Source organism: Corapipo altera, unplaced genomic scaffold (genome assembly GCF_003945725.1).
Source record: "Corapipo altera isolate COAL_440 unplaced genomic scaffold, ASM394572v1 2, whole genome shotgun sequence".
NCBI classification, from domain to species: Eukaryota; Metazoa; Chordata; class Aves; order Passeriformes; family Pipridae; genus Corapipo; species Corapipo altera.
Genome location: NW_020884890.1, coordinates 12445067 through 12461541, shown reverse-complemented (window position 1 = coordinate 12461541; position 16475 = coordinate 12445067). Strand labels below are relative to the sequence as shown.

Genomic DNA, 16475 nt, shown 5'->3' with positions numbered 1-16475 from the left:
GCATGATTATAGACAAAACATTAAAGATGCTTTGGACTGGGTTCTTCTGCTCAATTGTGAATATCGTAAAAAATGGATATTGCTATCTAAGATGGCTTTCTTGACCTGTGTATAACCAGTGGAGAGAAACAAGCAATTGTAGGGCATCACCCATTTCATTTTAATGAGAGTGCTAAGATAGAGTAGATACCCTGAAAATGCCTGTGTCTTTCCACTGACTGTAGAGTTAGCCAGAGCAACCAGATTGGATATTGGCCATATGTACTGCAGATGTCTGAAGTTGAGGGGATTTGAATCCTACTGTGCTATCCTTTCTCCTTTTGCGCACTTGTGCAAGGGTAAAATATCAATAATCTATATGTCTTGACAGCTTGTTATGGAAGTGGACACAGAAAGTTGGATGAACAAAATAATTCCTGAGTGTTGAAGCAGGGAGTGACCCCCTGAACCATTTCCCATGGCATTTCTCATGTCTGTGAAGAGGACACAGAAGCAGCTCTGCAGCATTTAACATCCTGCTTTGCAGAGGCTGCTGAGCTTTTGGGGCTGGAAGTCAGCTAGAAGTTTTCTACCTCAGGAAGTCTTCCATCATCCCCATATCATCATTGGCAAATCAGAGCTCAAGTCAGTCCAGCAGTTTAATTACCTGGGAAGCATCATAACCTCAGACGGTAAGATTGACAGAGAGATAGACAACAGGTTAGCAAAGGCATATAGTGCTTTCGGGAAACTCCATAAAAGAGTTTGGTGTAATAAACACTTGAAGAAAAGTACAAAGATCAGTGTTTACAGAGCCATTGTGCTGTCTACTCTTTTATAAGGGTCTGAATCATGGGTCATTTACCACCACCACTTGTGGTGAACGCTTCCATCAACGCTGCCTCCGTACAATCCTAAACATCCACTGGACTGATTACGCGACTAATGCGTCTGTTCTTGAACAGGCAGGAGTTATGAATATTGAGGCCATGCTGCTGAGAACACAGCTGCGTTGGGCAGGGCACGTCTCCAGGATGGAGGACCACCACCTCCCTAAGATCTTGCTCTATGACAAACTTGCCACTGGTTGCTGCAAGAGAGGAGCCCCAAAGAGAAGATACAAGGACTCCCTGAAACAACATCTCAGCTTTGGCCGTATTGATCATCATCATTGGTCTGCTCTGGCCTCCAATCGGGAGGTCTGGAGACACACTATTCATAACTCTGCTGCTTCTTTTGAGAACACACGCAGGAGAAAAGACAATGTAGAAAGAACCGTGTCTTGCCAATGCCGCCTAAGGAGACTTTCCTCTGTGCCTTTTGCAACTGGACTTGTCTATCTTGCATTGACCTTTTCAGCCATCAGCATGTTTGCAGCAAGCATGGGTAGAGTCCTTCTCAAATCTTCATTCACGAAGCCTAGCCATGATGATGCAAGAGGACACACCATTTGAACTAGGAGATTTTATTTAGTTGTTTCTCAGCTCTTTAACTTTGTATCTAAACTTACCTTAAGAAATAGCATGGTTCACAAAATAATATAAAATAGCAGCTTTTAAATTTTTACTGTTTTTCAGACCGCCTTCCCTGCCCTCTCCCTCCCCACAGATTTACAGCTTAGACCTTTGCAGTATAGTTAGATAGACATTTACCTCAAATTTGAGGTGTAAATTTGCTGGATTGTTGGCCCTTGAGCACAGCCGTGTAATATTGCTGGCAGCAAATGACTACTGCTCTGCCTTGTGAGAGTGGCTAAATTTCAACAATGTGGGAAATCAGCTCTCAAAGTTTTCAAAGCACTGTAAGATCTATTTTGAAGTGTTATTATGTAAATGTAAGACCTTTTTATTTCTGATAGACAACTGTATGGAGGTGGGCAACACTGGGCTGCTTTACTTTCTAATACAGCATTAATTATAACACTCTAGCCCATTTTCCATGTACTGAGTCACACTGATAGCCAAATACCATGTATAATTCACTTTTTTAGTTGCTCTGAAAGTCTCTGGCAAACGTGAACCAAATGCTACACACAGTTCCTCCAAAGAGGCAGGTGGCTGTGGGAAAGGGCTGCTTAGATGTGATCAGAAGAGGTCACTGTGAGTGTGGGACCAGACCTACTGCACTACGTATACCTGACACCTCATCTGGAAATTTTGGTGATGTCTTAAGAAAAATGCCCAAGTGGGTGGAACAGAAAGAGTTTAGGGGAATGCTTTTACTCCTCCAAACCCAGTATAAAATGGTGAGTTCTCCAGAGCAGGGGACCATCTCTGCTTGTTCTCTGTGAGGCTTTTTTAGGTGCTGCTGCAATATGGAACCTAAATATGGTGAACTTTTTATTCAACCAAATTACCTGGCAGCCAGTTTCCTCTGTTCAGTGACAGCAGAGAGAGTAACAGCAACCTGGTAATGATCCTCTCAGTAATTTGATAGAAATAAGCTGTTTTTTTCAGAAGCCTTTTTACAGCAAAGTTTCTATGTCAGTACATTTTTTTATTATCAGCGCTGTAGACTACTTCTTTTTTGCTACAATTTGATTGGAATTTGAGGAACTTAGGCATTTTTTCTGCTTTAATTTGTAAAAAGCAAGAAATACACTTCTATGAAATGTGAAAGCAATTAATGATAGAAACCTCTACTAATAGAAGAGGTGATACAATGAGCATATGAAAGCATTCAGATTTGGGGTTAGAGAAAGATAGTAGTTAATTGTCTGAACAATTATTACTGTATAAAATAATGAGAATTGCTAAAATTGCTATTTGCATAAATGAGACATCCTGCATTATTGATCAGGCTTCTTTGTTTTAGCTGTGCTAGAGGTATACATTTCACTTTTACATGGCTATGTATCAGGTCTAAACCTCACATGTAGTGATCTGCTCATATGTTTTTGGGGGTGGGTTTTTTGTAGTGGGGGTTTTTTTCATGAAAAAAAGATAAATGCTGACATATGTTTAAAGTAAGGCTGCATTATCTATCTCTCGCGGGCTACCCTTATGGAGCTACCCTTATAGTGCAGGAACATATTCATTGACGTAATCAGTTTGATCAGTAGACTACAGAGTCCAGTGTTTTAGCTCTGTCTGAAAATAAGCACTTAATGTTTCAGGAGTCTAACAAACCTGGTTACTTCAACTCAGCAATGTTATAACTAACAGGAACAGACCTTCTTGTTACCTTGTGAGCTCATTTAGTCATTATATGAGGTGTCGTTACTTTTATTAATTAAAAGTAGAATAAAAGAATATTCAAATACTGTCTCTAAAGGCCTTGAGGTTAAATCTACATGTTAATGACATTTTGTTTGCTGTTCCGCAATGCTGTGAGAATTGTAATATTATCTATTCTAAAATTACTCAAAGGAATTGGATTTCAAATAAACCTATTCTAAAAAGAAGCATGAAAACAGAGCTAAAAAGAAACCATCATCCTATTAGTACCATAAGCTGCCCAATAGCGAGAAATGATTAAACATTTTGACCTTGACAAGTTACAGTAAGAAAGGGGAATAAAGTATATCTATTCCTTATAATCTTTCTGTTTTTCATCAATGGTACAATTTTTACTTAGCTTTCATGAAATAACGTTTATTGCACATATTTCTGAAGTGCCATCATATGTAATATTAATTCCTTTAAAAAACACACAAAAAAGTATTAGTGAACCCTCTTTATGATTTTAGAATGTGAGAGGCTTTCCAGTCAATTATTTATGTGCGATAAGTACTGAAAGCCTTATTATCTCAGAATAATCAATGTTTGGCTGAAGCTCGAGAATGCTAATAGCTAATCTTAAAAGTCCTGATCCAGTGTCATTTGAAATAATGGCAGAACTCCCATCAATATTAAGCAAAAGAGGATGAGGCCAGAAAGTACGGTTTTGAGAGATAGTTTGAGATAATCAGTTGAAAACATCTGTAAAAGAACAGAAGATTTTACTTTCACTCTTGCCATAATACAGTATGAAGTATTTCAGCAGACAGGAGTTCTTAACAGTGTGTATCTGTATTTTGTGTTGCCTTGGGGAATCTTTTTTATATGTATATATACTGAGCTGGTGTTATTGTCTCTTGGAACAGCAGGATGGCAGCTGAAAAAATTAGGAGCAAATGGGGAAGGAGTAGGCAGACTCAGTGAAATATTGAAATACCTGTCTGGTTTTTTAGCACTCAAGTTTCTTTTTTTTCCATGAATCCCTGAAATATTTTTCTCTCCAGGATATGCTTTCACTCACTCATTCTGGTGGGGCCATTTGTTGTTCTCTCTCTTCAGCAACTCTGATAATTTGCCTACGCCACTGCAGAGCAGCTTGTGGTATGTGGGAGCCAGTCTCCTCCTGGAACATCTGAAAGACAGCGCAGGAAATGAAGGAAGTGACACCATAATGCAAGAAATAGTACCAGCCTTTCAGGATGCTGTCTGATGTAGGGTCTAGTGCAGGCTCAGACTTGTGGGTGCTGTGTCAGCCTGTAGGGCAGGGCTGGGCAAAGATGCCAAGGAGGTATTCAAAGACTGCAAGTGAGAAGGAAAGAGGAGTTTCTGCCATTTGGTGAGCATTCCTTTCTCTCAGATGGAGGGCTGCTGTTTTCTCATTTTGCACAAATTATGAAGGGTGGATTTTGGCTGCATTTGGATGAAGTTCTGAAATGAAATTTATTATTGGAAAAAAATCCTCCAAAACTCAACCTGTTTATCCATCCAAGCAAAAAATGCTATCAAAACTTCATTTTAAAGGTTGTTTCTTCTCATTTGCTTATCTACAAAAAATAGGAAAACCAATGAGGAAGGTAGACATGGTTCTGATGAACACCGCAGTAATTAAAAAAAAAAAACGTAGAGGTGCTCTCTACTGTCTTTTCTGCTGGGGTAAAGTATAGCAAACCTTGTACTGCCCTTATTAAAAGTAGGTAGATTTTGTTAAATAGTGCTAATCTGTGACCACACTTGGAGGGTGTTTTTCTGTTTAATAATTGAGTAGACTTATTTTAAATAGAAGTGTTTGTTTTCTGTAACAAGGGAGCCCTTTCCCAGTTTTTTACTGACAGTGCTGGGTGTCAGTGCTGAGTGGCAAAGCAGAAAAGCTTTCCTTTAGCGAGGAAGAGGCAGCATCAAGAAGGAGCCTGCAGATAAGCAGATATCGCTAAGTAGGGAAGTAGGACAGATACCCCGAGACAGCATCTGGCAGAGCAAAGGAAGAGACATTAAATTCTCCTTTCCAGAGAAAGCCAGACAAGGAACTGTAGGGACCCAGCTCCTAGAAAAGTGCAGAAAGTTCTGAAACTCCATAATATTTAGGTGCTGAGCTCATGACGATTTCAGTCTTAACAAGTACTATATTTAGTTTCACTTATGTTCCTTAATAGAGTCCCAGTTCAATTTTGGAACATAGTGCCTTCAAAGAAATTAGAAAATTTTAGTAATTTGTTGATTTTTCCAACCCACAATGGCAAAATACTAATCTTGGCAAAGCATATTCGATGGTCCATTTTGGTGTACATACTTACCTATATTTTCATCCATATACTCATATAGTCTTATTTATACTTATAAAATCATAAGAGCAGTGTGGCAAAAAAAACCTGCAAGAGTATTGCTAAGTGATTTAAGAATACATTTTTTTAATAAACTGTCCCCCACCAAAACAGTGAGCCACATTCTCTCATTTCTCATTCAGTCACACATTAAGACAGATTTGACCAAGTATTTTTAGTTGGAGATTTGGAGCGGCTAAAGTAAGAAATCCTCTTAATAAAAATAGGAGCTTTTTTTAAACTATCTTTTATACCAGTGTAATTCCATTGACTTCACAAGATTTATTCCTAATATATTCTGATAGGGAAAGAGTACCGGGCTGTGGGAACTTTAATTTTTCTCCTTTGCTATGTAACACTGTCACTGTGCTGGAGTCCTTCTAATGAAATAATTATTTTGTATAGCTTTTGCTTTTTGTTAGTTGTTGTTATGCTACAATACATAGGTAAATAAGTAGTAAATATGAATATACAATACAATAATTATGGTTTTCCCAATTATGAAGATAGTTTTCTAGTTTTTGTGAAACATCACAAGTCATCCTGTGTTTTCTGTAGGACTGCAAGATGGGATGAATATGAAATGGACAGGACAGAAGCACTTCATAAACTTCAGCCATTTGCTTTGAATGACAAACATTAAGCTTCTGTCTTCCAGGGGAACATTTCTCAGGAAGCTATGTTACCAATAGCTTTCAAATTTCAGTGATATGCTTTTGTTCTTAAATTAAGCAAGATTTGTAGGGAGAGAGACTGTTTTTTTATTTCTCTTTTATTGGACCAGTACGTATTGTTCAAAACACCAGACAATCTTACAGGTGCAGAAATCCATCTTCAGTTGTGAAAGAGAAGCCAATTTCAAGCCAAGTATAGGCTAGGGACAATTGTTTTGGGTTTAACTTTGTTACACTGATCAGTTGAACAAATGGAAGAGAAAAAGTGTGTGACACCTTGAAGCAGGTAAGGTTGTTAATGAAGACAGAGGCGAGAAGGTTCCGATAAATGTGTCTGAAATAGCTAACAGAGTCTGGGGCTGTTGCTTTTACTAAAAAGAAAATCGAGGCAGGGGAGAAGAAAACTGAACAGCAGAAATCTGCAGAGGTGTGATTCTCCAAATCCAACTATACAATAAACATTTTGTAAGAGACTGTTTGCGAATCAAAGCCTCGCTTTCGCAGGAACACAAGAAGCTGTAGGGGGTCTCTTTCAGTATTGCGTCTCCAACAGTGCGTGACACAAAACAGGTGCTTGAAAGGTAATTTTAGGGCTTTGGGTGCTTAGGAATTTTTTGAATCTATAAAACATTTGTAAATTTCTATGGGTAGGACAGCGAGCAGTCCAAGGTAGTTGCCTTGGACTCTCAGTGATGAAAAATAGGTACACCAGAGTGCATAACTAGGGTTTAGGCAGTTAACTTCTGCAGTGAACTTCTGACATATGAAGTAAACCTCCTTCAAGTCTCCGGGACTTGAAAACACAATAGGGCCTTGAGCACCAACCCGGGGCTGTCTGCTTTGCCAGGGGATGTTCCCAACAGGCATTTGGATGTTTGCCTCACCTTTGTGGAGGGGAAGGAAAATGTTGAATGGATGCAAGCCCTGCTGTGTCACTTTGTCTCGGTGCCTCAAGTCAAAGCAGAACCCATCTTATTTAGCCAGAATTAACACAGACACTGTCACTTGAAATTGAGGACTTCCGAGTCCCTAAACCTTAAAAATCTCACCTTGGTGCAGTTTTCAGAAGTGCCTCCATTGCATTAACTTTATTCTAAAACCAAGATAAGATCTTGCCAGAAATCTTACCTTTACAGAGGGGATTGTACTATATTTATCCATGCATTCATTTTCTGGACGTTAAATTCAAATGGAGATTATTCTTCTAAATGTTTGTATAGATCACTGCTGCTCTTTATTTTTTTATTCTCTGCTAAAGCAATACCATTGGTATAGAAGTAGTTTATGCTGGGTTTTTTGGGGAGGGGGTTTTAGTATTATTCTCCAGTTTAATGAGAAGTACTAGGAAACCTTAGTAATTTGTCCTTTTTCAAAAGTGAGATTCTGTTCACTGAAAACTGCAGCAAAAAAAAAAAAGGATGTTCAATGTTTGACTTCCCTAAGAAATTCATACAGCACTGAGTTTGTGTTCTCAATCTGACCTTTCTTTCATTATATAAGAAAAAAAATAATCTTTATGAAAGTCAAGTTGAAGATAAGATCAGCATGGTGGGCTGGTAATTACATAAAGTGATGTTCAGTCATTAGAGAAAATGTACAGTTGATCCAATGGCTTAGATGTGGGCGAGGAATATGATCTAGCTTTTACAGGTATAAAAGAAAGATGCAACTTTTTCATACATCAGTTTTGGGAACTTATATCCAAGAGTTGAGGACAGCTCAGCTTCAAACACCATCCTGCAGTTTCTCTGATTTATTCTTGTTAAACAAGGGAGGTAATATATTTTTAATTTTTTATCACTGTTGAAGGGGAACAATTGCATATTTTTTCACTTTATTTCCTCTTCTCTCCATTTCATTCTCTTTCTCTTCTCCTTCCATTCTGTCAAAGTTTTTACTTTGAAAGTTAGCTTAAAGGTTTCTTTGGAACTAAAACATCAGTGTTTGGGGTTAAACTAGTTTTGTAAGTAAAAGAAAACGAGGTTCTAGGATTGACTTGCAGCTAAATGTTAATAATGTGTGATTTCTGTTTGGGTCCAGTAATTTTTTGTTAGTAACTGTGTGTTTTTCTCCTGCTCAACGTTGTTGCTGTCAATTGTCAAATATTACACAACCTGTTGTACTAGCACATCTTCTAGAATCTTTAAATTTCCAATCATGATCAAATATGTTAAGAGAAAGGAAAAAAATATGTTAGTGAAGATTTTTCAGCCTTCAACAGTTTGCAAGCAGATTACTGTGTGCATGATATGGGGCTGCAGGTGAAGTTTTGCAGTTGTAGTTCACTGTTGCTGTGACACAGCTGTACCTCATGGCCAAGCACCCCATAAAGAAATGAGCACAGTGTGTAGAGTGTTTAACTGCTGTTGGGTATGACAGCACCACAGTCACCCTATGGAAAAATATAGAAGGACATCTCAAGTTTATGCTGAACTCATTAGATTATTGCATACAATCAGTACAAAGGATGGCCCTTGAACAGAGCTTGCTGCCATGTCTGTGTCAGGACATGGCCCACAGAGTTAGATAAGTGATTCTCATCCAGTGGAGCTTCACATGAATGTAAAGCACCCAGAGTCCCACACATACCTGAGCAGAAGACCTGTTTGAAAATACAGGTGATTGCCTGTCTTTTCGATGGTAACTGATAACATGATAACTTATTTACAGAAAAAGACAAGGTATTGTAAATAATGAGATGAGACTTTAACTACTGAGAAAGACTTAAAATTACCGTCTCTCCAAAGAGCTGCTGAAATTCATGCATTATAGAGTGTTGCAGTAGCTTAAGAAAGATAATATTTAATAGAACAAAGTAAAAGTTTCCTTTGATTTGATGGTGAGATGAAATGAGCAGTGTAGACACTAACCGGGTTAACTGCACAGACACAGTTAGAAAACCAAGTAAGACCATCAGGCAAAACAGCTATTGCATTGGAAAAGTAGAGAAGATCACATCTGTGGTTTATTGACAGGTCTCTTTGGTGGTTTTGTATGAGCCTGACAGTCTGACTCAATAGAGGAAGTGCAAAACTGCAATTTCAATTCCCCTTTTGGTTAATGTAATATAAAAAACTTCCCTCTGGGATTCCCTCAAACCCTTACAATGTACCAAATTATAGCATTATGTGTTCTTAGAAAAATAAGGATGAAGGATGCCATTGTGCCTTCAGCAAAGAGCATGAAATCACAGGATAATCGTTCAAGGGTTGTGACTGGCATCATATTGGAGTCACTGGAGCACCTAAGCTATCAAAAGACTCAGGATGATGTAGAAACAGGTTGGTAGGAAAAGGCTGTCTGTCTCTTGCTGATGCATGAGACACTCCAGCTGGCTTCTTGTACTCTGGGGAAGGTCCCCTTGGATTAAACTGTGGAATTGTGTCCCAGTGCAGGCAAGTCTGCCAGCAATCATACCCTCTCTATGGTGCTGGAAAGAGCACACACAGAAAACAACCTGAAAAAAAGCCTCATTTGCTGGAAGGAGGGATCCAGCCAATCCATTCATCCATCCATAGATGCTTCAGAGCTAAGGGCAGTTCCCAAACATCTGGCAGGACCATAGGAGATTGTGGACCTACACAGTGTGAAGGATCACCTTTCTCCTGCAGACGCAGCTTACTCCTGTCGAAGTTACAGGGCACAGAGAGCTGGCAGCTGCTTCTCAGGAACCTGCAACCATGCTTTCATGGGGCTTCAGTGTTAATGGCATCCCATTTCCTTTGCCACCCATGGTCAGGTGTAGTCAGGAGACTATTTCTTGTATTTATAGGTTTTTTTAGTAAAAGCCTAAGCAGAGATGGATAATTACAGGCTGCATACAGCCTCCATGCATACCTACATTGAACTGGCTTTTTGTTACGTCTTCCAAATGCTTATTTCCAGTCCTTCCACAATTGTTTCTAATATTTTTCCTTGTGATTTTCATTGTCTGCTCTTAACTCCTTTATCTTCTGTTTTCTGCCAGCATGAACTGACTCACTGGGCAGGTGGAAGAGGCAAAGTCACTTGTACTCAGCACACAGCCTTGCCACCTGTTAACTGCAACCTTATTGTCTCTTAGCCATTCTGTTTAGCTGGGCTTCAGATCATTCTCTTTCCTCTATTTTTTTCTGTCTTAATTAGAAAGATGCTTGTTTCCACTGCCTTCATTCATTACACTGGAAAGCATTGCACATCAGCCTTCCTCATAAACTGTTTCTTTCCACTTTGCTAACCCCAGTCAGGTAGAGGTCATGCTCTTTTCATCCAGCCTCATATGCCTGGGCAAGATCTTTTTCTGATTACTGCAAAGATGGAGCTTTCTTTCATCTTTTTTCCTGATTTCAAAGGTTCCTCGTAGAGCTTGTGCTCCCCTGCCTTCTGAACTGCTGCCTTTGAGGACTGCACTGTATATCTGTTTAATCAATGAACGAAGACCTGATGACCTGTGCGTAGCAGCCCCACAACCCCATATATCTCTGGGAATTTGTGCAGTGATAGAGCATCACACTGCTGACCAATACTCTCTCTGTACACATCCCAGTGCTCCAGGTTCACTCGTAGGTAATGACACCAAGCAAGTGGCTTCTCTCCTTGAACAACCTCAGATTTGCCTCTCCCTCCAGATGTGAGCAGGCATTATTTGAACATTTGCATCATTGTGGCAGTCCTTGCAGGGATTTTTGCACCTGTCTAGGTGCAAAATCTGCAAAGAAATTACATTAGCTTTATGTGAAAGCTATCTTCGTTTAATTATACTTGATTTTCCAGCATCTTTCCTAGTTAGTGTTGACAATGCCTTCTCTGATCAGTATAGCATGTTGAAATAACCTCTACAGCATATCTCTAGATTGATTCCTGTGTTGCTGGCATTATTGTCCTTCTCATTGCCACTTCACTTTTAGAGATGTATGGGGCCACAATTTGATCTGTCCCTGGGGAAAGATCATGGAGTAGGAGCATTGGCTGGTGGTGTATTTGGAAGAAGAGAAACTCTTAAGTAGTTAAGGATTTCATGTAGGGGGTGGGGGAGGTTGTTAAGGTTTTTTTGCTTGCTAAAAACAATAGCTTTCAGTATCTAAAATGTATATATCAGTGTTGTCAGCTTGGGGTCTTATCCCACACATCAGTCATTAGCACATCGTGCTCTTCTGTGTCAGTTTCAGTCTTCTAAAATCAAGGGGTAAGGTGGTCCGTGCAGGCACAGAAGAAACTGTTCAAAAGGTCCAGCTGGAAGAATCTGGAGAAACTCATGCACGGTTCAGGCACAGCCCAAACAAGTTATGGGCTAGCTGCAGGCATGGCCTGGGGTGGTGACTGCAGTGGTGGAGATATCTGCATGATCAGATAACATTTCTGAGAAGGCAGGTAAATAGTTTGGTGATTAGAAACTGTGTGCTTGGGTTTCTGCATGGGGTGCTTGGCTGAAGCCAGTAAGGAAGAACTGGGGCTTTGTTGCACATTCACAGCCAAGCACCCACTCTTGAGGATGAAGGTGACCGGTGCTTAGCCCAGAATTCATCACAGGATTAGCTCCAAGGGCCTGGAAAGGCCTCCTGTTGAAATGTGCTCTGTATCTCAGCAATAAAAAGACTCTGAAACTCAATCCTCCAAGGTAAGGCTGTCCCTGGCCTGCCAGGTTGGGCGAAGGAGCGCTGCTGTCTCTGTCACCTGCACAGGATGCCCCAATTTGGTAATTTAATACTTCAGCATCCTTTCTACAGCTCTTTCATCTGTGGACCCAATTACTTCACCATGAGTAATTAACTTCTAAAGGAAAGACTCAGGTGTATGCTTTAGAAGAAAATAATTTTTAAGGGGGAAATTCTGCAAATCAGTAAAATGAAGCCTAAAAGAAATCTCGTCACTCATGCATGGTGGGATGGAGGAGAGAATCGGAAGAGTAAAAGTGAGAGAACTCAGGGGTGGAGACAAAGACAGTTCAATAAGTAAAGCAAAAGCCATGCATACAGGCAAAGCAAAACAAGGAATTCATTCACCACTTCCCATGAGCAGGCAGGTATTCAGCTATCTCCAGGAAAGCAGGGCTCCATCACGTATGATGGTGACTTGGGAAGATAAAAGCTATCACTTTGAACGTTCCTCCCCTCCCTTCTTCTTCCCCCAGCTTTATATGCTGAGCAGAACCCCATATGGTATGGGATATCCTTGGGTTAGTTGGGATCAGCTGTCCTGGCTGTGTCTCCTCCCAGACCCCTGTGCACCCCCAGCCTTCTCACTGGTGGGGTGCCATGAGAAGCAGAAAAGGCCTTGATGCTGTGCAAGCACTACTCAGCAATAATGAAAACATCCCTTTATTATCCATAGTTTTCAATAAAATCCAGAACATATCCCCACACTAGCTACTATGAAGAAAATTAACCCAGTCTATCATAAATATTAGACAGTTACAACATTTGAAGTTTTGGTGCTGTGGCTTATGTTACTATTCAGAAAGAAAAGAATCATTAGGGCTAGGAAGAAAAGCACATTTTTGTTATTGTGATTAAGTAAATTTTCTGAGCCTATAAAATACACATCAGTATACTGCATTTTCAGTTTTCAATCCTGGTTCTAAATTGTCTTTGTTACTTGCAGTGAAAGCTGTACCACTGTATAGCCTAGAAACTGGTACTGTACCCAGTGCAAAACAGTCCTTCAAAAATGTTTGTATTTTCAGGCAGATCATGGATTGCTACGGGAAGTATGCAGCTGTCACATTGACCATTTTGTCTGTATTTCTACATCTTCTTCATACTTTCCCAGATGGAGAGTTTCTCATGCAGGGTAAGCTGCTTTCAGCCTTTAGAAATAGGACAATTATTTGTAAAGAGTATAAATTAAATTTTCACATGTTTTATGAATGTGGTCATAAATCTTATCATTCAGTTCCATTTATTGACAATGAAGATATAACAAATCAAGATAATTTCACTGTGAGTACGCTTCCTATTTCTTTTCTAAACTTGATTTCTCCAGGTCAAGGATGTCCCAGATTACCAAGCCCTCATGTTGATGTAGGTGACCTTAATCCTTGGAACACTATCAAATAGAAACATCTGTTTTCCTGTACTCTTGAGATCTAAATAACAATGTATCATCAGGAACAGCATAACCATAGCTTCTTACCATAATATGCAAGATATTTTTCCTCTTTAGAGCCCAGAATATGGGATGTTGGTGGTGTACTATTTTATGAAAGATGCATATTAGAAAGATTTTAGGGCTATTTTGGAGGTTGAACCTTTTTTTCAGTTAGCCTCAAACTGAATATAGAAAAATGTGATCTACAGAAATCTTGGGATCACCAAACATTTTTAAAACTCTCAATAACAGAATCTTGCCTGAAAACAGTCAAAGTCTAAGAAGCACTACAAATCCTGCTGGTGCTATTTAGCTATCTATAGCTTGTAGGAAGTTTTCTAGGGACAGCTGGTGCTGTAGACATACAAACAAACCTCCACAATTGTCAACAAAATTGAAAAGAAAACCAGAAAAGATACAATAACAATTGTGCTTTACCTAGAAGGCCACAGTCTAGTTTTACAGCTTGTGCATGTTGCAGAGATGAAAAACCCTAAAAAGGAGAGCTTTGCTGTCTGTGCTTTTCTGTTCTGCAGCCATCAAGAAGAATGTGGCCAGTGCATCCTCTTATTGCCTGCACTTGCCCTTTCTTTTTGAAATGAAAATACAGCTGGAGACCAACTAAAAGTCTCTTCCTTATATTTTTGTGGCAGGTTGTCCAGAGTGCAAGCTAGGGGAGAACAGATTCTTTTCTAAGCCGGGAGCACCTATCTACCAGTGCACTGGGTGCTGTTTCTCCCGTGCCTATCCCACTCCGATGAGGTCCAAGAAGACGATGCTTGTTCCAAAGAACATTACATCAGAAGCAACGTGCTGTGTAGCAAAGGCTTTTACCAAGGTGAGGGTGTGAATGAGACCTGCTTAAGCTTCTTTTGGGATGCAATATTAAGCTGAAGCAGTGAATAGAGAAGAATATGGTTTTGCTGGAGGACACTAGAGAACTATTTGAGGGAAGAATTTTTGGCATTTATATACTTTGTGCCTTGGTTCTTTCTTTTTTTCTAAAGAGGAAATTAAAACATCAACAAGTAGTGATCTGGTATTCAGTTGGGATGTGGAAATTGGTACAGTGCCATTGACTTCAGCAAAACTGTTTGGTCTCATGACACCAGTAGTTCTGATACTGGACTTGACCCCTAATTTTCAAATCTTCTGGATGTGCACCCTCCTCTTAAATGCTATGCAGTGTGTATTTGATTTTAATAAGTCGATTGTCTTGCTTCTTTCCTGCATAGGCAGGAGTTCCCTGGAAAGGTGTCTGGTCAATACTATCAATTACATATATGGGAATGAGGGACCAAAACCATCTGCGCTCATTAGATTAATTGAGATTGTTGTTTGCTTTTAATATTATAGCCAATAAGGAACTGTGAATGTGTGCAACTACTTGAGCCTTTAACAATCTCATCTGGAAGGTTCTTTTGAAGAGAGATTCTCCTAAATCTCATTATTTTGGGAGTGATTCTGCTCCAAGTGAAGAAACCTTAAGTTTAATGTAATACACGGTGAGCTTGTTGAAACAAGCTAAGGTGTCTATCCTATGGTGACCTGAATCCAGCTCATTGTGCCAAATAGAGGCTCAGCCGAGTTGCCCACTCACAGATTTGGTGCATTTGAGATACCTTAGGGTCCTGAAGTCATATGTGTATTGCTGGCAGACCAGAGCTTCTAGAGTGACACTTCTAGAGTGACATGGGTTTGGTGAGATCCCCTCTGACCTCTCAAGTGGCAATTGACAGCTCAGTGTGTGCAGCTGAAGAGAGTGCTGGGTGATGAGAGCCCAGATACCTGACTTAATTATAGACACCTACACCTGAACCCATCCTGGCTCTTCATCTGAGGAGAACACAGATCTTATTCTAGATCAACAACATTATACTTGCCCTGAAGCAGCAACTAGAATTTGTTTGTGAGTAAATATAAAGATTGTGGTTTTGGTCTTCGTTTTTATAATCCCTATGTGAAGTATTTTAAGGATACTTCCTGATCTTTCATAGATGGGTTACTTGACACTTTTTGAAAATTAGCCACTTTAAGTAAAGTGTCCAAACTAAGGACACCAAATTTTGTCACTATGCATGTCATGATTGAAAACCTTCTTTTTACAGCTCCAAAAACACTGATGGTGCAGTTTCATAGGCAGGTGTTGAGGTCATTCTAGTAAATGTACCCCAAAGAGCCTGTGTACCTTGTGGTTAGGAAAAAGGCTTCAGACATCTTTTACTTGAGAATGCTGATTTTACTGTGTAGCTAATCCTAATTATTCATTTTATGTGTGTGTTTTCTTTTTTTAAGATTACCCTTAAGGACAATGTGAAGATAGAAAACCATACAGATTGTCACTGCAGTACCTGCTACTATCATAAATCCTAAAACCTCTCCCTTTGATAATGATCAAGGACAACGGTGAATGGAATGTTTGCTTTTCAGCTTTTATAGCACCACTGTGTAAAATCTTATGTTTTCTGGTGAAGACACTGGCTAGACCTTTGGATAAGATAGATGGCTATTTCATTTCCTCTTTGCTTCTTCATGCATTTAACTAAGTCTAATTATTTCCATTAAGGATAAAATACAGCACTTGCATGACAACCAAACACTTGATCTATTTTTAAAATAAACTGTCAGTTAAATCATCAATGTTTATTGAGAAAAAAATGGTGATTTAATAGCTTAACACATACATAAAAAAAGATTCTGCTACAATTAATTTCTAGATTTTTTAAATAGGAGAGGGATTGAAGGAGGAAGGGAGGGATGGGAAAATGGACAGAAGAAGCAATAATTTCTCCTTTTTCACTTGATGATTAGACTTTTTGAAGATGGAGCATTTTGTTTCTCCTGCTTCTCTTCTATTTTTTTCTTTACCCTGTGGGCAGAAAGTATAACAGTATATCATCTACGTGTATACTCTGTTGTTCTGTGCCATCCTTTATTTTTCTTTGAATTTAATCTTCTCCCATATAGATGGGTAGATGGACACAGAATCAAACATTATAAAGAATTATTACATTTTTCATGTAACAACGGTGGAATAGAGTAGTGGTACAACAGCATTAACTGTTTAAGCTGTTTACCTTCTGTTTATCTTCAGCATCGTATAGGGCTTTAGTAATTCCTAAATGCACTGTCCTAGACCCAGGTATACAAATGAAAAAGGTAGAGAATGTGTTAGGTGTGAAGAGGACCACAGAATATGAACTCAATATGACCTTATTATC

General features: G+C 39.4%; 1 protein-coding gene across 1 annotated transcript; it reads left to right on the top strand.

Moving 5' to 3' along the window:
• Positions 1-7872: 7872 nt before the first annotated feature.
• CGA (glycoprotein hormones, alpha polypeptide) lies at positions 7873-15964 on the top strand. Its single transcript, XM_027645016.1, has 4 exons — positions 7873-7964; positions 12851-12957; positions 13908-14092; positions 15550-15964. Exons 2-4 carry the CDS (start codon positions 12858-12860, stop codon positions 15625-15627), a joined length of 363 nt encoding a protein of 120 aa, XP_027500817.1. The 5' UTR covers positions 7873-7964; positions 12851-12857; the 3' UTR covers positions 15628-15964.
• The last annotated feature ends 511 nt before the right edge of the window (positions 15965-16475 follow it).